Source organism: Pteronotus mesoamericanus, unplaced genomic scaffold (assembly GCF_021234165.1).
Source record: "Pteronotus mesoamericanus isolate MK-2021 breed Mesoamerican mustached bat unplaced genomic scaffold, CSHL_Meso_final contig_90, whole genome shotgun sequence".
Classification (NCBI taxonomy): Eukaryota; Metazoa; Chordata; class Mammalia; order Chiroptera; family Mormoopidae; genus Pteronotus; species Pteronotus mesoamericanus.
In genome coordinates, this window is record NW_026555277.1 from 35,609,070 (window position 1) to 35,635,590 (window position 26,521).

The 26,521-nt window shown below is 33.1% G+C and overlaps 1 protein-coding gene across 1 annotated transcript in view; it reads left to right on the forward strand.

The window, feature by feature from the left end:
• Nucleotides 1–904: 904 nt before the first annotated feature.
• KIF18A (kinesin family member 18A) overlaps nt 905–26,521 on the forward strand; it is a 66,656-nt gene continuing 41,039 nt past the window's right edge. Inside the window, exons 1-10 of the mRNA XM_054586245.1 lie at nt 905–1,229; nt 3,663–3,820; nt 6,411–6,515; nt 6,961–7,071; nt 8,548–8,745; nt 10,626–10,802; nt 12,209–12,283; nt 12,497–12,609; nt 16,895–17,057; nt 23,690–23,854. Of these exons, the coding sequence (XP_054442220.1) occupies nt 905–1,229; nt 3,663–3,820; nt 6,411–6,515; nt 6,961–7,071; nt 8,548–8,745; nt 10,626–10,802; nt 12,209–12,283; nt 12,497–12,609; nt 16,895–17,057; nt 23,690–23,854 (1,590 nt within the window). The remainder of the gene's footprint in view (nt 1,230–3,662; nt 3,821–6,410; nt 6,516–6,960; nt 7,072–8,547; nt 8,746–10,625; nt 10,803–12,208; nt 12,284–12,496; nt 12,610–16,894; nt 17,058–23,689; nt 23,855–26,521) is intronic.

Below are 26,521 nucleotides of genomic sequence, written 5' to 3' on the forward strand. Positions count from 1 at the left end.
ACTGGAAGATTTTGAACCAAGGAGTAAAATAAACAAGTAAACAAACGTGTACTTGCGCGCGCGCGCGCACACACAGACATACAATTGATCTTTGAACAAAGTAGAGGCTGGGACACTCTCCCACCTACACATGCCATTCAAATTTGCGTATAACTTTTTTCTTTTTAAATTTATTGGGGCAACATTGTTTAATAAGATTATATAGGTTTCAAGGGTACAATTCTATGGTACATCATCTATATATATATATAGTATTGTGTGCCGGCCACCCAAAGTCAGATCTTCTGCAACTGTATATTTAACCCCCTTTACCCTATATTACCCTCCACCCCTTCGCCTTCGCCTTTAGTAACCACCATACTGTTGTCTGTGTCTGTGAGTTTTTGTTTGTTTTTCTTGTTTGTTCATTTGTTTCTTTCAGTCTTTTATCTCACGAATGAGTGAAATCATATGGTTCTTGACTTTTTCTGTGGCTTACTTTGCATACATAACTTCTGACTCCAGAACTTTACTAATAGTCTGCTGTTGACTGGAAGCCTTACCAATAACATAAACAGTCAATTGACATACTTTGTATGTATCATATGCTATATTCTTACCATGAAGATAAAGAAAAAATGTTAAGAAAATCATAAGAGAAAATCCATTTACGGTATTTAGTTTTAAAAACCTGCATGAAAGTGGACCCACACAGGACAAACCCATGTTGTTTAACAGTCAACTGTATATGCATTTCCAGAAACATTTACCGGGTTAGTGGAACAAAATTAACACCTTTTTTAAATGAATGCTACATACCAGTCATTTTACATACATGTAGAACTAATATTAATACTTTTTTTCTTTTTAATTTTAGAGAATTATTTAGGCATTCATATAAACAAAGGAATCAAGATAATCAACAATGTCTGTCACTGAGGATGACCTGTGTCACCACATGAAAGTAGTTGTCCGCGTGCGTCCTGAAAACACAAAGGAAAAGGCAGCTGGATTTCATAAAGTAGCCCATGTTGTGGATCAGCATATTCTAGTTTTTGATCCCAAACAACAAGAAATTGGTTTTTTCCATGGAAGGAAAACTGCAAATCGAGATATTACAAAGAGACCAAATAAGGATCTTAAATTTGTGTTTGATGCTGTTTTTGATGAAACTTCAACACAACTGGAAGTTTTTGAACATACTACTAAGCCAATTCTTCGGAGTTTTTTAAATGGATATAACTGCACAGGTAATTATTTCAGCTGGGGTTTAATTTTCCTGTTCGATTTTAATTTTATATTAAAAAGGACTTCTACTTGGCCTTTTCTTCTTGATATAATCAATTTTAAGTTACACGTTTGCTAAAAATTCTTAAGTTCTGTAGACTTCACCATAAATGTAAACTTTATTCAAAATTCGGTCATCATGTATAACATATCATTTGTGAAACTTTGTCTTTAATGGTCTTGCTGTAGTCCCTATCGATAATCATCCTTTCAATTTCTTTTCGTTAAACCACATGTTTCTTGTAACTGATGCCAGATTTCTCACAAGCTGTATTTATAAGTAGTTCCAGTATTTACCCATACAACTCTCTACCCCTGTGGAATAGTCAAACAGTTTTGAACACTTGGCATTTTCTTTATACCACCATTTTTCTTTACAATATCTTTTTTTTTTTTTTTTTTTGGCAGGGGGGAATATTTAATAATTTTTTTTATTTTTATTGTATTTTTCCTATTGCTTTTTACCCCCATACCCTCTTCTATCTCCACCCACTCATCTCCCCTCTGCAGTCACCACACTGCTGTCTTGTCCATAAGTTCTTTGCTTTTTTTGCTTAAACCCTCCACTCCTCAACCTTCACCCCAAGAACTGTCAGTCTGCTCTCCATCTATGAGTCTGTCTGTATTTGCTTGTTAGTTCAGTTTGTTCCTTAGATTCCACATATGAGTGAAATCACTTCACAATATCTTGAAATAAAAATGTTAAAAGCCCTCATTAATTGGATATCAAGTACTCTTTTAGCATATCTTCAGCCCAAAAAGCATGTCTAGTGCTCTAAATAGACCTATAGTAATTTGCCTTTCAAAATGGCCATGTTGATTTCCTAGAAAGAGATATATCCAAAAGGCCAGTTATCCCAGTGCTTATAAGGCACTTAACACAATTATTAATACACATACTATTTTTGGAATTACCGCAATTTATGACAATTTTTTTAAAGACAGCTCAAACCTGTAATATGTTTCATTGGTTTTCACTGACTCATTCAGTTTTACTAAAAAAGATTTACCCTCTTGGTCAAATAAGAATGAAGTGTGGTTTATTGATTATAACTGCTATGTTTCTATTTTTTAAGCATATATTATTTTCCTCATTGATGAACCTCCTTAATGTCTCTAGAGATTTTTTTAATTTTTTTGAAAAATTGAAATGAAAAAAATCTACCAAAGTAGTACTGAATCTTTGGTTGCTTTTGGACTTACTTTATATTCTTATCCAGTTGTCTTAAGACTTCTTAATATACTATGGGCTTACATAAAATAGAACAAAGTGAAACATACATCAGTTTAATTCATTCTACTGAAAAGTGTTTGTGAAGTTTGTTAACGTTCTCACCACCAGTAAAATGAGGAATTACTGCCTTAACTGGCTATTGTGATGGGTATTTGCCATATGTGGCCTTTTTTTTTTTTTTTTTTTTTTTTTTGCATTTGAAAAAACACACATTACTTTTATGTGTTACTGGATGGAATCTGAAAAACAGAGTAATTTGCCTAAAACAACATTTTTGTTTGCTTTAAATTTAAAAGGAATTTTATAAATGTCTTCTCTCTAGAATTCACTCACCCAACACACTTGTATTGAGTACCTGCTTTGTGATTTACTAGGTGCATAGGATGCACGACCTCGTCTTTGTGGAGGTCACAGTTGGAAATACAGTGTGATATGTGCTAGAATAGAAGGTTGTGTGGCATATGGTGAGGGCTCAACTGAGGGAGTATGTGTTTCTGCCTAAGACTGTCAGGGAAGGCACGGGAAAGTAACATCTGTGTTGAATATTTAGAACAGTTGCAAGTTTTCTAGTTGGAATAAATGGAGAGACTTTCCAGGACAAAGGCAGTGGAATAGAAAGGGAACAGCACATGCAGAGAACTTCAAATAATCTGGTGTACCTACACCACAGCACGGAAGAAATAGGCTAGAGAGATAACCAGACACCCTCTCTTAGAATGCCTAATAATATTCCAAGGCAAGGAATTTGAGCTTTCTCATTTAGGACTGTGGAACTATTAAAAAGGTTAACATATTCAGATTTTATTTTTCATAAAAGTAACAACAGATTCTAGAGGTTGGATTAAAGAAGACTGAAACTAATAGAGAGACTGATAGTTGATTGCGATTTGTAAGGTTGCCGTAGAAGAATGGGAGCAGGTGTTGGGGGGCAGGATCAGATGGGAGAATGATGCTTCCATTCATCAGAATAGAGAATATAAGAGTTAGAGGAGGCTTATGCTAACGTTAGCAGGTTTTAAAGATAATGCTATAAATTAATTTTGGGTCTGTTGGGTTTAAAGTTACTGTTCGGCATATCCAGTGGAACTACCCACTAGACAGTAGCTGTAGTAGGGGTTTATGTCATAACAAAGAGCTTTGATCCCTTTTCATAAAAACCCAGTACTTGCATATGGTGCCACTGGAGCTGGGAAGACCCACACGATGCTAGGATCAGCTACCGAACCTGGAGTGATGTATCTAACCTTATTAGAACTTTACAAATCCATGGATGAGATTAAAGAAGAGAAAGTATGTAGCACTGCAGTTTCTTATCTGGAGGTAAGTTGGCTATGTCATTCTTTAGATTAATCAGTAGTATTGAGAAATCTTTAAGTTCCATGGTCCATTCATAATTTTTATCATACAGGAATTTTTTCATAAATATATAATATCATTAAAATTTTTGGTCTTAAGTACCTGTGATGCATCTTATTTGTTTTTCTGTTCAGTATTTTATTTTGCATAATTTCTGACATACAGAAAACTAGCAAGATTGGCACAACGAACATCCAGATACCCTTCACCCAGATTCACCATATGTTAACAATTTACTACCTTTGCTTTCTCTCTGTATGTGTTTGTATTTTTTTTTTAAACTGCTTAAGTTACAGACTTATAACAGTAGGAAATTTTCTTAAATAACCACTGAATAATTATCAAAAATCAGGAAATTAACAATGATACACTATTATCTAATCAATAGACCTTAATGAGGGTTTGCTAGTGATTATAGTAATACCCTTTATTGAAAACAAAAATCTAAGATCCTTAGTTGCATTCAGTAGTCATATCTGTTCAGTCTCTTTAATCTGGATTTATTTTCCTGTATGTCATTGTGAAGACACCCTTAGTTTGGGTTCGTCACAATTAGATGTGGGCTGGCAGAAATAATACAGAAGTGACTTTGTGGTTAGTGGTCCTGTTACTGGCTATGTTCACTTTGATCAGTTTCATTATGCTGGTGTCTGCAAAGTTTCTTCACTGTCAAGATACTACGATACCTTTTATAATTAATAAATACCCTGTAAGGAGAAAATATAAATATCCTCTTAGTCAAACTTTCATCTGTTGGTATTATCATCCACTGATGATTCATGCTAGAATCAATTACTGTGGTGGTAGATGATAATGGTTTTTAAATTCCGTAATTTCTTCTACATTTATTCATTGGCTGTCTACTATAAGGAAGACCTTCTCTTTCCTTTATTGTATCAGCGTGGATTCATGGATTCTTAACATTACTCAATAGATTATAATCCCTTTCAGTGTAACTATTTGTTTGTATGTTGAAATTGTGCCAGACTTGAGACTCTTTCATGCTGTCTCTTGGGCCCTTTTGACACACCCCATCTTTCTTGGAGGCCTCCTACCCTCTTAATAATAGCTGACATTCAACAAATCATAACTAAGTGGCAGGCATTCTAACTTTGCAATCAGATAGTGTTTCAGAAACCAGTGCAGAAACATAAATCTCTGATTTTACTGCCTATTCATTTGTGGTGTCAGAAAAAATTCTACTAGTCACAGCTCTTTTATTGATATCTTGTAGTTAGGTTCCTACTGAGAGAGTTTCTTGACATTTCAAAAATCCATTAAGATTATGTATGTTGCTAAAAATTTTTCTTCTTAAGTCTATAGAACTTGAAGATAAAAGAACTAAACTCATTTTCTATAGTAAATTATTGAAAATAATTGTTCTGAACATATTTAGGGAAAAAAGCATGGCCATATTATTCATTATTCCTTCCTTACATCCCTTCATAGCTTTTAGAATTTTGAAGTTTGGTTATTTTTATAATGTTTTTAATTATTTTTCTTTTAGTCTACCTTTATTTTATCACTGTTATGGCAATGTCCAATCTAATGGTTCTCTACTTGGGTTATGTACCAGAATTGGCTAGGAGTTTTTAAAAATAGACATACCTGGACCTCCCCCCAACACAATGATTATCATTTGTTGTAAAATATTTTGCTAGCAATGAATTATCACTATGGGCTATGAATTAGAATGTGGAAATACCAGCTCTAGTCATTTGGTTAACAAGCAGAAAACTTCATACCTTTAGTAAATTCATAAAATTAAGGCAATAGTACTATTCCTCTGCATTACTTACAGGAATTGCTTTTTAAAAAAAATTGCCAGAGACATAAAATATAGATGTGTATTTAATTCCATGCAGCAGAGTTAGGACATTTGGCTTCCAGGTCTTGCTCTGCTGTTACCTTCATGACCATGGACAAATTACTTAACCTCTTGGGACCTATTAGTTCCTTCATCATTATGGAATTTGTCATTAAGAATTACATGTAAAAAAAAATGTAATTGAAGGATAAATGAAATAAATAACCATCCATTCTTGAGTATGATTTTTCTTAACTTTTGAACTGTAAAATTCAAGAAGTTTGGACTACTTGGGCATTATAAAATAAAAACTATCTTCTCCAGTGAGAACCATGCCACCTCCACATAACTTATGTTTCAGATCCACTAGAATTTCCCAAGAAAGTGTGTCCTGTATATTTCCAGGAAATAAAAAATGGCAATTCCAGCTATCTTGTTTCTGTTTCACTGAAATCATCAAGTTAGGAATAATGGGGTGAGGCTATAATGAGTCCATCTTTAAATTTCAATTTCAAACCTAGGTAATTAAACTCCTGTTTTCTCAGATGGTAGAAAATCAGGTAATGGCAACATGAGATAGAAGGAAGAGATGAACTAAATTAACTGCTATTTGTCAGTAAGATAAAATTCTAATATCAACTTAAATCACCAGTGTATACCTGTATGTCATATTATCACTATTGCTTTAATATCAGTGCTAAAGCAGTATTTTCTTTTTGTCTTTTTTTTTTTTTTTTTAATTTTAAGGTATATAATGAACAGATTCGTGACCTCTTAGTCAATTCAGGGCCACTTGCTGTCCGGGAAGATGCCCAAAAGGGGGTGGTTGTTCAGGGATTGACTTTACATCAGGTACGATTATAAACTTTTCCCCTTGTTTAAATAGCAAGTGTGATTGTTTAGCCATTTATTTATTTTTCATTGTGCTTGAGAAATAAGAAAAATAATGAAGTACAAAGTTAAAATAATCAGTCTTTCACCTTATTTTGTTTTCCTTGAAATAATTAAATGAGCTTGTCTTTTAAAATTACACTTGAACATTTAATATCATGTATTATTCTGCTTAATACATTTATATTTCGTCCCCTCAGATGATAAGATTTTATCTTTTATTCCTCATGTAATACAGAAGTACTAAACAAATGATACACAGCCTATATTTAATGGGATTTAAATTATAGAAAGCATTTTCTTACCTTTTATTTTACCTTTAAAAGTCTTCTTGCCTGTTGAAAGTTTATTTAAAAGTTTAAAGACAGGTGGCTAATTTTTACATATTTTTTAAATGTTTCTCTAGCCCAAGTCCTCAGAGGAAATTTTACAGTTATTGGATAATGGGAACAAAAACAGGACACAACATCCTACTGATATGAATGCTACATCTTCTCGTTCTCATGCCGTTTTCCAGGTAACAGGCCTCTAGACTCTCTCTCTTAAAGTTGAATTTAAAATAAATGAAGCCAAATTTATGCATGGTATGTTTCTCACACACAAAAAAATTTCTTTATCTGTGAACTACTTTACTTCCCAGCTCTCCCTTTACTTTGCAGCTTTGAGAAGATTCTATCAAAAATATTTAGAATTGAAATGATGTAAATAAGAAATGTAAATTTTTACCTGTTTAAAGATAGAGGATTAAAAAAAATGGAAGTGTTGAAGGATGGGTTTTTGTGGGTGTATGTGTTTTCTTTCTTTAAGTTAGTGAAAATATTTAATATTTCCAAAACATAATCTTATATTCAGAGCAAACTTTCTCTTTATAGATCTAGAGTTACAGAACCAGTGAATTGAAGAGATACCAATTCACATCTGTAATAGTGTCAACAATAAAAATAACAACATAAAAAAAAAACATAAAAATTTCACCATAGTGACAGTGTAAAGTAGGTGCATTCCTTAAGGATGTGAGATTCAGTTGATGCAGTACTTTTTAGGAATACAATTCTAAAAAGAGTTAAAGCATAGGTTAGATACTATCTTTTACAGTTTTTAGTTCTATTAAAACCAAATGCTTATGTAGCTTTACTCTGGATTATGCTATGTAGCACTCATTTTATAGAAATTGTTATAGTTGAAGGAATTAATATTTGAGGCAATCAAGTCATTAAGAAAGCCTTCAGCCCACATAGTTGTATTAATCTTTTGTATTCTTATGACTGACTCTTCCATTATCAGTCTTGAGAGAAATGTGTCTCTGTGATACAGAGTTTTCAAAAATCTCTTAGACCCAGTTTTGTAAGAAAATTTAGCAGAGATTTTGTAATGGAGTAATAGCTAACTTTCCCCATCTCTTTTAAGTTTGCACCAGATTTATTTTAGTTAAATGACAAAGTAGCTTAATGTAGCTGAATAAGTTATGCTTTATTCTAATGGGCAAATGAACATGACCAGTTTTCTTTATTATACCACTTTTTATATGTTTCATTTTTTTATTATAATTATGCTCAACAATTTATTTACTCTTTGATTTGGGTCAACATTCAAATTTAGCTTTCCTTTGGGTACAGTCTCTACAGATAATGCAAAGCATTCTGACCACTGCCTTTGGTTTTGTCTTAAAAACATTATTTCTAAATGACCTCTACCTCTGATAATTCCATGCTCTGATTCAAGGGTTACAAGAATACAAATGGTAGTTATTTGGACCTTCAGTTCAGCCAGGACTTATTTGCCTTCTGGTACACATTTTATTTTCCAGTTCTTCTCAACTCTGGTAATTACTTCTGGTACTCTTGGATATCAGCCAAGTCAGATTATACCTTGTTTGGTTTGTTTTTAAAATGAGAATAATCTTGATTTCATGCTTTTTTAAAAAATAAAATATATGTTTCCCTTTTAATTTCATTAAATCTTCTCATTTTTCCTCTTCTATAATTTCAAAAAGATTTATTTGCGACAGCAAGACAAAACAGCAAGTATTGATCAAAATGTCCGAATTGCCAAGATGTCACTCATTGACCTGGCAGGGTCTGAGAGAGCCAGTACTACCAGTGCTAAAGGGACCCGGTTTATAGAAGGCACAAATATTAATCGATCACTTCTCGCTCTTGGGAATGTCATCAATGCCTTAGCAGACACAAAGGTAGATACCGTATGTTTGTTTAAATATTTTGAACTATTGAAGGATGTATAATTTCTAGAAAGATACTATTTAATGTGATTTCATTGTAAGGGTCTATTATTAAATTTGAAGAGTATATTAATAATTTTTATAAACAGAGAGAAGATCTCAGAGAGGCTAGTATATCAAATAAAGCTATGGTTCTATATTTTTTTTAATTTCTAGTTTTATGACCAGAATTTGTTGAGTGAAAAGTATTGAATATCAGATTAGTAATTAGTATTTTATGGTACTTTCTCATTACTTATTTTGAACTTGATTTTTAAAATTAGCATTAAATGATCAGTACATAACAAGCATAACAATTGAATTGGCATGAAGACACAAAAGACATTTTGGAAAAACTAAATCTGTTCTGGTTAGTAGTTTATATACTGTAAAATTGGGTTTAATATTAAAGATTGTTGACTTTTCTTAGAGAGGAAGTGAGATTTAAGATGCAAAATGTAATTAAATTACCTAATAGGATAATGTTTACTAGATGCCTGTGGGGCATTTAAAATACTATTTTACATCTACTGTATGCCAGAAGTTCTTACTAGAAGACAGCATATTTGACAATTTCTGTATTGTAAAAAAGTGACTTTTTTAAATTAAAGCCCAGTCATTTAAGTTCAAAGCAGGCTTAAAAGCTTAAAAAATTTACTGCTAAACTTTTTAAAATATTGCATTTGGTTTAGTATAAGGTATTATAAAATTATATGAGGTCCTTTTTTAAAATAGACGAATTACTGAAATCACAGGAAGATTACAAAAGCAAGATGATTTATATTCTAAGTTAAAATTTCAAACATGTAAGCAGACAGCATGGTATAGACTGATTTTCTAAACTTAAGGTATTTATAGCATTTTTATACCAATTTAATTTTTAGTAATTCTCTTCAATAGAGGCATTTATGAGTCAGTGTTTAACGCATGTCTTGTACATGTAAAATCATTTCAAGTACCAGCAGTATACTTTCCACAGTGTGGGACAGGCTGCTGTGATAGAAAGCATAGTACTACTGGGAGTTGGGAGACCTAGGGCTCATTTCTAACTCTGAATTACCAACTGTGTGACCTGAGGCAAGTCATTTCAGTTTTTACTTAGCTCAATTTTCCTCTTCTGTAATATGAAAGATTTAAATTGGATAATATAACCTTGCTTTTATCTTAATGTTTTAATGCTCTGTTTTTTATATAGCAGTGTACATCTTGGAAAATTTGTTCAAGTCCGAACTATTATCTTTTAAGTAAAAGAAAACGTAGAAAAATTAAGCGCTCTTAGAACTGTGTTGTGCTTTCAGCTGAAGTATCTGTAAAATTGTAATTATAATTTTTTCATGTGTCCATTTTAGATGGTTAGAGGGAAGCAGCTCTATGCCATGCAGAATTCTTAGTATTCCTCTAAGTATATTTTAAGACATGTATTACTAATTTGTATTTTAATTTCTTTTTTAAAAAATGAAGGGAGACCTTCTAAATAGACATTTTGTTTTTTAATAGTTTTAGGTACAGGAAAGCTGCTAATATGTACAGAAAAATCTTGTTTAATATATCCCCACTCAGTTTGCCCTGTTAATATCTCACATTATCTTGGTCCACTTATTACAACTAATGAACCAATACTGATATTTTATTATTATCTAAAGTTTCTATTTCAGTTAGAGTATAATCTTTAAATGGAATTGTTTTATATATTCACTAAATAGTACTGTAAGACTTATTACCACTTAGATCCACATTTATATCATAAGTCTGGGCAAAGTTGGGCAACACTTGAATTCTTAAAGCAAAGTGGTAGCAGGTTTGCATTTAAATGTGGAAAATGACATAAGAATTCTTTTTTTGTTTTTTTCCAGAGAAAAAATCAGCATATTCCTTACAGAAATAGTAAGCTCACTCGCTTGTTAAAGGATTCTCTTGGAGGCAACTGTCAAACTATAATGATAGCTGCTATTAGTCCTTCCTCTATGAGCTACGATGACACATATAACACTCTCAAGTATGCTAACCGTGCAAAGGACATTAAATCCTCTGTAAGTGTATTTACTCTGCCTTTGTTGTAAGAGTATTAGGTGCATATTATTTTTATAATTCTAACAATATTAATTTAGAGTTGTATTTCTACTAATGAGTTAGGAAACCATGTTAGAAATATCTTTACGGTTAGGATTAATTGAACATTAACTTAGATTAAGTAAACCATTAAGCAATTTGATTATACGTATAATAGATACTATTATTTAGTCTTTTGGGAGCTAGGGCTCTTTAGTGCCTTTCTTTCCAACGTTTTCCACATTGTGGCTCATGATATTTTGATGGCATCCTGAAATAATGGTCAAGGTTTTATTTAATACATTTGTGGCAGCCGAGGATGATACTCTGCGTTAGCCTACCACCTACACTTTCTGCCTGACAACCTTGGACATGTTAGCTAATTTCTCTAAAATGCAGTTACCTCATCTGTAAAATAGATACAGTATCAGCTTCAGTTTATAAAGTAAATAGCTTTCTAAAAATCATTTATTTCTGCATTTATGATATTGATGTAATCAGTCTCTAGCTCCAGCAATAGAACAATTGATTTTATCAGCACTTTTTTGCAAATAATTTGGAGTAATTAAAAAATATATGTTAGACATGATGTGTATTTAAAATCACGGGATCTAAGGATTTGAGAAGACCTACAGTTCCACTGGTATGATAATCTCTCCCGCTTTCCCTTCTGCTATTCCCATTGAAAGAACATAAGCATGTTATTGTCTTCCTTAGGGAAGTGTTTATATACTATTTATATAATTAGTTGCTAAAGATTGTAGAATATGAGCAAACAAAGGTTTTTGACATGATTCTCACACCAACCCATCATCAAAGGCATCTTTAGCTCCACAGTTGAGGAAGCCCATGCTCAGAGTTATAAGTCCTGAATTCTAAGTTATTTAACTGAGAGGTGAGGGACCTCTAAATCAGGTATTGGGACTTTTATGTTTAATGTCCTCTCCACTATTTAATAGCTGCCAAGGGGCCCATATTATTTTATAAGGTATAAAATGTAATAATTCATTGAACACTAGTTGAACTTACAAATGGCTGGATCTTAAAATTATCTCTGAATTTCCTAAAAGTCAGAGGAAAAAGAAAATGGGAAATTTTTATTATATTGAGAATGAATGCCATGAAAGTTCTTAAAAATACTTTTTCTCAGATAGTAAGGCAATTTATCATTTCATTTACATTATTAATGTGCTCAACATACCCTCTTGTCATAGGTTTTAAACATGAGCATAATTGATCATGTTTGTCTCGTGATTATATTTTCCACAGATTCTGAATTCATGAACTGAATTATGAGTGTATGATGCCATTTTGCTCGTATATATAACTACGTTATTGTGATTTATTTCTTTCTCTATATGCAATCATAATTTCTATCTTTTAACAGTTGAAGAGCAATGTTCTTCACCTTGACAATCATATAACTCAGTATGTAAAGATCTGTAATGAGCAGAAGAAAGAGGTATGACAGCTCTTTACATTGTTATGCTAATTTCCTTCAGTTCCTCATTTATGGGACTCTGTGATCTTAATTGTCTAAAAATTTGACCTGTGTTTCTGCTACAGTTGAAATCTGGCTTGTTCAGTTATTTTTCATAGCTAATATTTTCTGTGGCCATGTTTAATAGAGACAAGTAATTTGTTTTGTATTTTAACTATTGTTTCTCTCTACTAGATTTTAATGTTAAAAGAAAAACTAAAAGCCTATGAAGAACAGAAGGCCTTTACTGAAGAAAATAACAAAACAGAGTTAATGATTTTAAACCCTCAGAAAAAAGAAATTGAAAGGTAAAATTGACATTAAGATATCATTTTGAGGTTTTTTTATTGTTTTGGAATTTTGTCAAATATTTTGATATTAATTGTTGTGTAAGTATGTCTTTATATAAATTCTCAACTGAATTCTGGAAGTCACTGATTGGTCTTTATATGGTACAAGTTGAGTGACCAATTAATTTTAGTTGTGATTATACAGATAATGAGAACCAGGCCTTGGGTATAATATGGAGATAGTAAACCCAATTATGTCAGTTACCAAATTAGTTTTTAGTGGTTTTCTTATTGGTTTTCTCAGGTATCTTAGTCCATTGAAGCCACTATAACAAAATACCACAGACTATTAGATGGCTTATAAAAAAAAATATTTTGAAGTCTAGAAGTTGAAGATCAGGGTACCAGCATGGTTGGGTGCTGGCCTTCTTTTAGGTTGTAGACTTCTTGAATCCTCAAATGGCTGAAAAAGAGGGAGACGTCTAGAGCATTTTTGTAAGAGCAGTAATCTCATCCATAGGCTCTCTGCCCTCCTGAACTAACCACCTCCCAAAGGCCCCACCTCCTAATCACCTTGAGTGTTAGGTTTCAACATGAATTTCAGAGGACACAGTCCAGCAGTAATGTTTGGCATTGTCATTATTTGTATACATTATGTATACATTTAGCTATATATGTATATAAATCATAATAATCCACTTAATGAATCTAAGTGGTTAATTGTTTAAAAGAATATCTCTCAATGATATAAATTAATGCAGAATTTTTGTAGGTTCACACAAAGCTTCTTAGCAGGTAAATTTAAAAGAAAAAAGAGCTGTTAATATACCTTACTCAAAAGTACTTTTTCCCTAAACAATTACGACAGCTTTCCGAATTGTCTAGTTCAGTGGTCCCCAACCTTTTTGACCAGTTTCGTGGGAGACAATTTTTTCCACAGACGGTGGGGGTGTCGGGGAGGAGGCTTTTGGGACGATTCAGGTGGTTACATTTAAGCTGACCTCCTGCTGTGGGCTCCCAGCAGGCCCAGGGGGTACTGGTCTGTGGCCCGGGGGTGGGGGGCCCCTGGTCTAGATGGGTCAAAGGCTAGGAATCTTGAGGAGTTCTAAAAGACTAGGGAATTCCTGTATCAAACACGTTTATATATTACTTGCTAAAGAATCTAAAAGATTTCCAAAGTACATCAGCATATCGAAGGCTCTGTGAGGCCCTGTAGTAAAGAAATCTGTTCAACTTTGATTAAAGTAAAACTTAAGTGACATTTCCTAGAGCCAATTTTCTGTTATCATTAGTATGAGAAACTAATCACAACTTAAACCATTGGTTATTGACCCCGTTTTGGAACTCCAGAGTACCTAAGACTGGTCAGCAGTGACCTCATTTTAGTTTCAGGTACAACACCTTTTATAAATTGGATTTGTATATTGAGTTTACATAAAATATCCTTGACTTGAAAAAAAAAATTTTTTTCTTCCTCTTCATAGTCTGTAATGAATTTTAGGGCCGTATTAATTTTATCTGATCATTACAACAACCCTTTGAAATTTGACAGATAAGAGTAAGAACTATAAAAGTCATCTCGTTTGAATATTAATCCTTTTGCTCCCGTACTATGCTATTTCACAAATATCATGGGAATTAAAGTTATTTCTATTAATGACAATGAGTCAGTTTTTCATATTAATATAGTTAACATATATATATAAAAAAATCTTTTTAAATTTAGATATTTTACTTTTTTATTAAACTTATTGGGGTGACATTGGTTAATAAGGTCATATAGATTTGAAGTACACATAATATAATAATGTATTGGAAAAGTAACATATATTATTATAGTATAAGAGCTTTGTTTATAGTGGAGATTTTCTTAAGTGTTTAAATTATTTTCTGTTAATGGCCATAACAACCCATTGTCAAAATAAAATTGTTACTAGTCTTACTAGTAACAATTACTTTTTAAATTTTAGTTACTAAAATTTTATTAGTCTTAGGTTTTTTGATATATCCCACTAATTTTATAGTGTCTTAAAAAAAAAATAAGTAAAAGTGATTCCTCATTATTCATTGTCTTAATCGAAGAAAACTTTCAATTGCTGTATTATTAGTAGTTCGGCCATTATTTTATTTGTAAGCCAGATGTGGGACTGGCCTTCATGCAACCAGTCACCTCTTTGTTGGTGCGAGTTACTTGAAAATTAAGTTGCCAGCTGCTCAGATTTGGAGTCATTGCTTACATGTAATTGCTTAGCGCTGCCTAACCATATCTGGTTACCAATTAACACCTTACAAATTAGTAGACTTCTACGGCTGACGATGCTTCCTGTTGTTGAACCTTTCCTTCTGGTAAAATGATTCAGGAGAGCGATGGCCTAAGCTTTGAAATATGCATTTATTTTGGTATTTTTCACATTTGACCCTACTTGACTAACAATAAAAACTTTTGAGTTTTAAGTCACGCAGCATGTTAAATAATTCACTTGTATAAAAGAAGGTAATGATAGAATGATATACCCTATAGCCTTTGTCATTTTCCCTTAAAAGTAACTATCTCCTGAAACAAATGAAATACTTTTCATCATATTGATCACACTGTGTTACATAGAATTTTTTTAATGCCATGAATTTGCAGTGTCTTTATAAATAACATGTTTAGGAAGTTTAAACAGATAAAGGGAAGAAATGCAGTATCTAACATCTATCAAAACTATTTGGAAATACAATATTCAAAAAGAAAATACAATTGTACTTTATGCAGAGTAATTATAAAGCTTTACTTGTGTCTGTAACAAGAAAATTGTATAGAGTTTAATATTCATCATATATCATCTTAAATAATTAACAAAGATTTTTGTTTTCTGGCTACTTAAATGTTTTAAATGACTAAAAAATAGTTATTTGTCAGTCCCTTAGAACTTTCTGTTTTAAAATGTTGGGTGTTTTCTTTTTATAAAGGAGCACTTCAGCATTCTTTGATACTAATTCCCTTTCCTTCATCCTGATCACTAAACACCAGTAATTGAAATAAGTCTGCATCACCAAAATCCAAAACTAACAAATATTTAACTATGTCCTTGAATAAAATGTTAAAGAAAAACTAAGAAATTATCTTTGGCTTTAACCTAAAGATAACTTACCAGTTTATTTACTGGCATTAGCATTGTTGTAATATAATACAATGAAATTGCAATGTCCGTACATACTTTCTATGAAATATTTATCAGTTTGACAAAATTGCAGTAAAGTCGATGTATTGTGGTTTATATTCATTCCCAATGGAGTTTCATTAAGAACTACTGACGTAAATTGGCAGTGTTTTTACCACAGATCCCTACAAATATATCTAAAATTTAGCCAAAGAACATTTATTTTTTAAGGGCATGTACTTTGTTACAGTTTTATTTAAAGGCTTCACAGTTAATTTTTCCTTGAGGATTTTGCTTGTATGTGACTCTACTGTTTATACTGTTGCTACAGCTCAGAACTGATCTATGGCTTAAAAGTGTAAATATGTTTTTATAAAATTACGATATTGCTATGACAAATGCTCTGTTGACCTAACAGATGTGGGATTGCAGGGTCATTCTAGGGCTTTCAGAGGTGTTTTTCAGATTGAGGTCTTTATGCATTTGGAGGGGATATGAGTCAAACTCCCCAACTTTGAATCTCTAAATCTATGCTGCCCTTTTGAGGAAACGCACTAGAGTGGCTTTTCCAGGCGTACCGCATTGCAAACTTGGATATTTTGGATCATGGCCAGTGTCACTGACTCTTAGCCAGGCTGTAGGGGGTACCTACCTTATGGTGTGTTTTCACTCTAACAAATTCTAAAGCGAAAAACTGGCTCTCTCGCCTTCCCTACGGGGCACTGGAGGCTCCATATGATCATGCCATGCACTGCTTATTTCTTTACGGTGAGCAAACACCAGAATCACACACAATACTGTGTTGCTTTGGGGGCCTTGTGAATTGGGGTAGTACGGCTCCAGATTATCACTTACTTCCTACAAATATTTTATTTTTGCTAAGCAAAATACAGTATATGACTGACTAATAACAGAGATGTTATAATACATATATTTTTAATATGATCTTTCTTGAAGGAGAGAGAACCAGTGTAGTAAAAATAGTTAATAACTTTTTCCAAACAATTTTGCAATTTAACAGTCACTTTAACCAATTTGCTGTTTATCACTGAGTCCCATTCTGAGTGCTGTATCTTCTGTTTATGCCTTTCATTAAATAATCTCTGTTACCTATCACAGAATTAGTGAGACTATATAAAGTATTTTATTTTTTATAGATTTCAAGAAATTCTGAATTGCTTGTTCCAGAATCGAGAAGAAATTAGGCTAGAATATCTGAAGTTGGAAATGTTACTGAAAGAAAATGAGCTTAAGTCATTCTACCAACAGCAGTGCCACAGACAAATAGAAATGATGTGTTCTGAAGACAAAGTGGAAAAGGTATTTAACAACTCTATTTTATTTTTTTCCATCACCATTTATTTCCCCCTCCCCACTCCCATACCCTCTCAAAAACATGGGAACTTCCAGATCTAAAAATTTGCGAGGCAGTGTTCCTTAATCACCCATTCTCTACAACCACCTGGAAGTTCTAGAGGAAATGTAGGAAACCTTGTTTTAAAGATATAGTTAATTGTAGAAGAAAGAACGTCCGTGGCACCTTGCTTCTGTGCGAGCTGATAAAAGGCTTAACATGAGTGAAGCTAGCACTCAAGGAGAGTTGAGTACTGCGGCTGGGACAGCGGGAGCAGTCTTCCCCAGATCCAGGCTACAGGGTACCACTCAGACCAACGGCAGACTTTTTTCCCAGGGAAGAATATTTTATCACTGACACTGCTAGGCTTGCCATTGCATAGTGCTGAATAAAGCAGAGCAACTTTTAGTCGGTTTTATTGTTTAATGTAGGCATGCCCTGCCCTCCCTGTGCACACACACAAACCATTTTTACTCTCCGTTCTTGATGTACACCGCTGCTGAGATAACAGACCCAAGGGAGACAGTGAGTTAAAAATGATAGCCCCCACTTAAAGCTTGGAACCTCAGAGGCCTGCACCCCGTATATAGGGAGTACACCAGGAAAAAAGATCTTAACAGCTAGCACTGGGAGGAAGACAAGTAACCGAGCCTGGAATAAGGGGAAAAAATCTCACTGGAAGACTTTCACTATAGATATATGGTATTTTCACAAGATTTGAGATTTAAATTTTTACCATTTCACATATTTTGTTTAACAAATTTCTGAGGTAAGAAATTAATGTGGAAAATGGAATCAGACCAGTGATAGTCTATGTGGAACTAGACAGAAGCAATACAAAATGAGCCTAGTGAAATAGACCCTCAACTCATACCACCAGTGAGAACTTACTGCCCCAAAATCCAAACACATGGAACAGTTTACATAAGCAAATCCGTAGATTTAGCAAATATAGCAGAATACCTAGAACTTCAGATAATAGAACAATCTGATAAAAACTGTAAAAATGTATAAAATCATTGAAAAAGAATTAACGATAAATGAGTCAAGATAAAAAGAACATCCATATCTAAAGAGAAAACAAATAAAATGTCCAAGAACTAAAGATCTATTTACTGAAATTGAAAAATTTGCCTTATAAACACTAGGAAATGTTTTAAGCACTCTGAATATATTAACTCACTTAATTCTGAAAAAATCCATGAAATATGTAATATTATTATCCTCATACTTAAGGTGAGGAAACGGCACAAAGAATTCATTTTTTTCTGGGCCCAAGGGTCACAGAGCTCATAGGTGCCAGAGCTTTGATCTGAACTTAAGAAAGCTGAGGCCAGAGCCTGTGCTCTTATCCCTGTGCCTGTTACCTGTTAAATATAGCTGGAGAGGGAATTAAGGAACTGGGAGGTCTGAGGAGATCATGATGTAAAAAGGTAGCAAATGTGAACAAAATTTTACATGAAAGACCGAAAAATCGTGAATTTCTCTAATAGATGTATTAGTGCGAAAGGGGAAACTATAATATGAACAATTTAAAGTTTTGAATTTTTTAGGACTAGTGAGATATAAATGCAAGAAGCATGAGCTCAAAGCATGATAAAAATAAAATTGTATACCTGAACGTGTACAAAGCCAGATCACCAAACATTAGAAAAATAAACATTTTAAAAATATTGGATAATTATTTTCCTCAGTTTTTGTATTCAGTGATGATAAGGTTAATTTTTTATGCATTTATGTAATTACACAGGAAATGCATGATATACATTTCATATGTTATTTATTAAAAAAGCTTTCCCTTACAACTGCAAGTTCTCTCTGACCACCACCCCACATGTGTTTTCTTCTTTTTCCACCTTCCCAGGGGTAACAATTATATATAAAATTTTTTACCTGTTTTTAAATGTCTGAAACTGGTCAGATTTTAAAAAATGCCTTAAAAAAATAGGCTTTCAGTTTTTTTCTCAGCCTGTGAAATTGGAAAGATGTGACATACTAAACTAATCATGAATTATTTATCAGTGTTTCATTGATACCAGTTTATCGGCTCTTAAACTATATTATCAAAATTAGTAGTTTATTTACTGAGGATACATTTATTATTGCTTATTTTATTGAAAACACCAGTTTCAATAAACTACTTTATTTAGGTATGACAGACATTCAGCAAAATTGTATTTAATGTATACAACTTGACGGGTTTGGACATAAAGATTAGTAAAGAAGCCATCACCACAGTCTGTGCCATAAGCCTGCGCCTCACCTATTGAAGTTTCCTCCCATCCTCTTTATACTTACTACTGTTATTTTAATAACAACAACATAAGGTCTACCCTCGTAGTAATTTTTAAGTACACAACAGTAGACTATCATTCAGCTTTAAAAAAAAATAAAAATAGAAGAAAATCCTGCCATTTGTTACAGCATAGATGAACCCGGAGGACCTGTTAAGAGAAATAAGCCAGACACAGAAGGACATAGTCCGCCTGATACCATTTGTATGAACAAATCTAAAATAGTCAAACCAGGTAGAGAGTGGAATGGTGGTTGCCAGATGCTGTGAGGAAAGCGAAACCAGGGTACAAAGGGTACAGAGTTTCACTTACGCAAGACAGTTATGCCCCAAAGATCTACAGCTGTACAGCACAGTGCTGTTTTTGTGTACTCAGTAATAATGTATTGAATACAGGAAATTAATTTTGTTTTTCAAGCTGTATTTAAAATGTTCACATCCTTTAAAGGCAAAATAAAACTGAATTTATATCTTTGAGATTTCTCACTATATTATGTATTTTAACTTTCTTGAACTGCAAAATGCCAGCATTTTTGATAACCTTAATGGTGTCCAAATAACAGAATATCTCATAGAATTAATATATCAGTTCATTGTGAACCCCTTTCAGATGCTTACTAAATAGAATTCTGAAATAGTGCTATATTATGTATTTATCTCAATTATTTGCACTAATAGATTAATTTTTAGCAGGGATAATAATTCTTTTCAATTTTATATAGGTATCCATTACATAAATGTCAGTTATCTGAAGATGTAATTATCTGATTTGTTTCTTGGGGGCGGGAGGGAAAGGCAAATTCAATCATGGGAAGCTGATACTGACTTAGTATCTTAATTTTTAACGACAGGTTGTATTGAACACTTGTTTATAGGCAAAGCATTATACTGGACACAATATATAGGTAAAGAAAAGTATGAGACATTGTATGCCCTTAAATTATTTATAAGTTAGTTGAAGCAATAAAATAATATAAAAATAAGGCACTAAATGTCATCTAAGTAGTAATAGTGCATTAATAAAAAACAGCTAATATTATTGAGCACCATATACCAGACAATGTACTAAGTGCTTTTCAGAGTCCTTGCCATGGCATGGTTTGTTTAGTAATTTTTATAAGTCTTTGAGGTAGTTCCTGTGTTATCACTGTTTGTGAGCAACAAAGGCACCAGGAATTCAAGTAAGTTTTCTGAGTTATACGCCTAATTAATGTGGCTGAACCAATATTAAACACTGTCTATATGGCCCCAAAGTCTGTCCTCTTAAATTATTCTACTGTACTTTAAATACTCTAAATGCTGTAGTTATCCAAGAAGAAAACAGTGGCTTCCAATTGTGGTGGTTAAGAAAGACTTCCTGGTGGAGAAATGAGATTTATATTGGGCCTTACATGAAAATATTAATAGGAGAAAAAACAAATAGAAATAATATATTCTAGGTAGGATAACAGTTTGACCAGAGCACAGTATATTTATGGGACAGTGTGTATGGAAGTATATAACTATGCTGACAGCTTCCTGTCAATTCCCAATCCCTTACCCATAGCAAATACCATTGACTGATTGCCATACTCTTTCTTTCTATATCTTAAGTTGCCAGAGCTGACCACTATGGATGGATTGGAGATGGCACCTGATATAAAACCTATTTGCCACATTGAGAGTTACTGACAGTCAGTTGGGAAGAAAGACTAGGGGGCCAGATTGTGGAAATTTTGGTTGCCAGGAATTTTACAATCTATTTTTGTACTCAAAAGCCAGTTTTTGAAGTAAAGGAATAGCACATTAATAGAGCTTAGAATCAGACTGTCACTTTTTAAACATTTGAATATTATTTAGTACAATTAATAAATTTGGTCCGTTTAAGCCCAGACTAATTTAAAGTTGTTTTACTCTTTTACTTACACCATTGAATATTGAATGTAAATGCTTACAACAATTAAGACATAGTAACAGAATAGGTTTGGCTTGTTTGTATAATTTTTTTCAGTTTTCATCTTGATTCTTCTGCTTGGTAATGTTTTCTTCAACCCATCTGTCTTATGATTTCTTATTTTTGGTTACTTCAATCTACATGTTGCTTATAGGTATTCTTATGAGCCTAGGTAAGCAATGGAGATAAAACCTCTTGAGTTTATTGGTTGTATTTAAACTATTTAAAAACATGGGAAGATATCTAGAGGCTCAGTTGGAGGGGTGGGGGTTGCATGTGTTTCTTTGTGTGTGTGTGTTTTTGTTTATTTTTTACACACAGAAGTGTCAACATTTAGTCTTACTAAACTGCTTGCTAAGGTAAGAACTTTTATATCTTTCTTGGACTCTCTCCAAAGGAGGATTATTATCAGAAGTGCTAAAAGAATCTCCTGACATTGTTTCAACTATAAGTGGTTCTGGAGTAGGGACTCCGAGATTAGTATTAACGTGAAGCTCCTGGGTAATTTTATAGCTTTGTAGAGATAATATGCATATATATTTTAGTGAAATAATGAGTTCACCTTATTAGTGGTCCTTTTGCACAAAGCAGTAGTAACACCTAAATTTTAGAATTTTATGTTTATACTCAAGACCTTCTATGGTATTTTGAGGATTTTGTTAATAAAATATGTAAAGCTCTTTGAAACCTTAATGGGAAATATTTTACATTAACATCAGGGTTTAAGATGCATATTTTAGAATTGATTCCCAAACATTCCTTTATTTCAGAACAGTGATTCAATAGGAGTACCCTAATGGAAAATATCTACATAGAGAACCATCATAAGGGATACATTTGATGAACAATAGAAGTAAAAACTCAAAACATACTTTTTAGTATGTTTAGGGTTTTTTGTTATTAAATATTGACTGCCATCAGATGCACAGATCATTTTCTGCCCTGATTTCTAAGAATACTACAATATTTATAATTGTTAAAGCAATGTAAAGACAATTTGACTGAACTGCCTTTTTTCGGACATGTACAGTACTTGTGTTCATTTTTTCAGATGAAGTAACTGAATACTAACTGAAATTGACTTGCCTAAGCTTTCAGACCTGATGCTAAGCAGAAGAAAGTCAAGAAGCCATATATCCTACTTTCTGTTACAGAAGTGGTTCCAAACTTTTCAGCCTTTCAGGACCCCTTTCTGCTTTAAAGAAATAATTTAGGACCTCAAAGAGCTTTTGTTTATGTGTATTCCATCTACCAATATTTCCATATTAGAAATTTAAACTCAGATGTATAAAAATACATTATTTTAAAAATAATGATTATTTTTAATTATGTATTATTTTAAAAATAATTGATTAATCCATTGCATGATAACATAAGTAACACTGTAATGAAAAATAACTGATTGTATTTTATAAACAAAGAAAAAGAGGCAGTGAGAAACGTAATGTTCTTTCACATTTTTGCAAATCTCTTTGATGCGTGGCTTCTCCCTAAAATGTCAATACATGCTTTTAAAAAAATACTAAGGAAGAATTTATCTCCTAAAGAGAGTAAGGTCTTTGACCATGTTGAAATGTAGTTCCTGTTGTCTTTACTCCCCCACCCCCCATGTAGTTTCCTACTTCCAAAATCAGCTGCAGGAGCATGTTTTAATCCATGGGATCTATTGTCTCGGTTCCAGCCATCATATTTGATGATTATAGAGGTCAGTGTCTTTTTGGCAAATAGCCTGGACAGGTCAAGCTGCTCTGGCCGCCAGTCCCTAGGATAGTATGCAAGACCCTTGGGGTAAGAAATCAAAAGGCCAATTTTGATCCCGAGTGAGGACTGGGTAAAGCACTGAAAATATGTAGAATACCTGTTATTCATCAGGCAAGATCAGATATTTATGACCACTCTGATATAAGCTCTATTTTCTGTCATTTACACCAACCAACCTTAAGCCTCTACAGGCAAAATCAGAGCAGTAAAACACTATTTCTTTCCACCTTTCAAATTGGAGGGAAGACAAGAGCATACAGAAGAAGGAAATCATGGGACTTACAAGACCACGTATGGACTTTTCAAATGAAACATTTAAGGGAACACATTTTAACACACACACAAATTAAAGTATTCAACTTGGCCAGTGTGTTTCTTAAAGCCATAAACTCTCACCATGTAATTTTATAAACAATGACTCACAACTCAATTTTTGTTTTCCTGCGAGCAGTAATATTGTAAGATTTCAAAGAGGAAATAGCTTTAAGTATGAAAGTATAGCCTTACTTAATAAACTACAAGTGCACACTTATGAGAAAATACTACTTTACTAATAACACATGCGTCAGATATCCTAAGAATAAGGTTGACTGAAATGCATTGTTTTTCAGGCCACTTGCAAACGAGACCATAGACTTGCAATGTTGAAAACCCGTCGTTGCTACCTACAGAAGAAAAAAGAGGAGGAATTGAAGCGATTTGATGAGAATACTAATTGGCTCCATCGTGTTGAAACCGAAATGAGACTCTTAGGTCAAAATGGTCATATTCCAGAGGTACAGACATGTTTGTACAGGCATACCTCAGAGAAAATTGTGGGTTCATTTCTAGACCACCATGATAAAGAGAATAGCTCTATAAAGCAAGTCACACGAATTTTTCCCAGCGCACATAAAAATTATGTTAACACTGTACCGTACTCTGTTGTGTGCAATAGTGTTATAGAAAAAAAAAAATGTTTTTACGTTTATATAAAAGTACTTTGTTGCTAAAAAATGCTAGCCATGATCTTAGTCATAATCTTTTTGCTGATGGAGAGTATTGCCTTGATGTTGGTGAAAACACAGAATCTGCGAAGCACAATAAAACAAAATATGCCTGTATACTCAGATTTATCTTGTAAGAACTGAGCTCTTTGAACTCGTCTTTCTTCTTAAGTAAATATCTTTCAGAAGACAATTGCTCCACTTCTCTGAGATTTAATTGACTAACTTCACTGTTCTTTAATTGAATATACCTCCTGCCTTACTAATTACCTGCGAAATAGATTTGCCTTTTTGTACATTAAGAAGAGTTAAGTTACTTTTAATTGTTGTTATTCGTAAGCAATTGCTTTTTTTATGAGGTAACTCTTGATTTAGCATAAAGTAATTTTTTTTCAAACTGTACTTGAAGAATAATTTTCTAGGTAATTTTAGTTTGTTTTAATACTTGATATTTTGTGCAAAAAGAATTTTAGAACTGGTCGCCATTTGCTTATATATGGCTAAAGAAAGCTGATTTGACAGCTGTATGCATGTGTGTGTATGTACTAAACTGAAGATATTTTCACCTGGAGTGGCAAAAGATTATATTTATAAGAAGTAGTCATGGGTATTGATGGTTAATGGATGAATCTGGTTAAAACTGTGTTCAGCCATATGGTTAAAGAAACCTGACTTTAGTGTTTTAAAGTTAGGGCTATATTTGGTCCCTTAACAGTAAGTCTTGAGAATGTGCAGTTCATTTTTTTTTTAATCCTCACCCAAGGATATATTTATTGATTTTAGAGAGAGAGAAAAATCAATGCGCAAGAGAGACATTAATCTGTTGCCTTTTATACACGCTCCCACTGAGGGATCAAACCCACAACCTATGTATGTGCCCTGACCAGGACTAGAACCTGCAGTGTTTTGGTGCATGGAATGATGCTCCAACCAACTGAGCCACCTGGCCAGGGTGGAATATGTAGTTCCTTCTTAATACAGTACCTCCAAAATGTCATCATTGTCATCATTGTACTTGTCATTTCATAGTTGCAGCATCACTATTCCATCTTTAGTCTCAATTCAGACTTAGCCCAGAAGAAGAGGAAAAAGAGGAAGCATGAGGGATATCTATATTGTGAGAGGAAAATCTTTTTCAGTAATTCCTGGCAGACTTATCCTTATTAGCTAGAATTGTCATATGGCTATGCCTAACTACAAGGGTATCTGGAGAGGTGAGTGTTTTTGCTAGACACATTATTAACAAAAACAAAATTAGAGTTCTCTCTTAATCAAAAAAAAGGGAGGGTAAGCAAATATGGAATGAACAGCCAGCAAATAAAGTAACTAATTTTGATTCAGCTACCTAATACTTTAAAAGAACTTCTCATTCTTTTCTTTTTTAAAGGAGGAGCAACTTTACCTTGATGTTGCTCTTCTGAAATTCTATATTTTGTATCAGCTAATTAGTATCTAATCCTAGAATCTTCATATTTCTAGAAAAGCACTAGACTGAAAATGAATACAATGAAATACAGCATAAAATATTCAGTAACAAATGGATGAAGCTAGTGATCATTAATATTCAAAGATATCAATTTTTCTGCTATAATTCAGAGATATTAGCTAGTTCATCATGACCAGGAAAATGGTTCCCCTGATTAGATAGCAATAGTTGTAAATGGCTTGCTTGCTTTTTTTTTTTTTTTTTTTTTAAGCATTAAAGCTCAAACTGGAGAGACTAGCAAGAGTAGTTAATGATGACAAAGAAAGGAGCAGCAAGGAGAAGTCACCATTTCTTAAGAAGAAAGGCAAAGACAAATAGAGACTGAATAGTTCCTTAGTGTGGAGATTCACTGAGGGCCAGCCAACAACCTAATCTATACCTCAGTAATTCTAGAAGTCTTCAAAATGTCCTGCTGACAGCATACCAGCTAGTCAGTTTAGTGAATTAGGAATTAAATGTAGTTCAGCATATACTTTAATAATATTTTATAGTATAACTTAATTGATAAAGCACTTGAAAATATTCCCTACAGAGAGAATGTAAATATTGGAAAGAGGATAGACTTTGGAGTTGAAGTGGTTAGTAATTCTGATACATGATAGTTGTGCTGAATACTGGCTTTAACACTAATTTTGTGAATTTGAACAAGTTGTTTAACTTTGTTGTCTTAATCTTTCATCTTTAAAATATATTTAAGGCATTATGAAATTAAGTGAAATACTGTATGCAAAGGCCTAGTACCACTTAACACATACTGTACGGTTAATAAATAATAGTTAAGTAATATTCTAAGTAACAATAACATAGTAGCCAAAAAAAAGTTCGCTAAAGGATCACAACAGAGTTGGGTGCATTATGAAATCCATTTTCCACTTTTCTTCCAAAATAGAAATTCTGACTTTTTGGGTCATAGATGCCTTAGAGATTCTGATCATAGAGCAATATTGATCTTCTCTCCGATGGGAGATTGG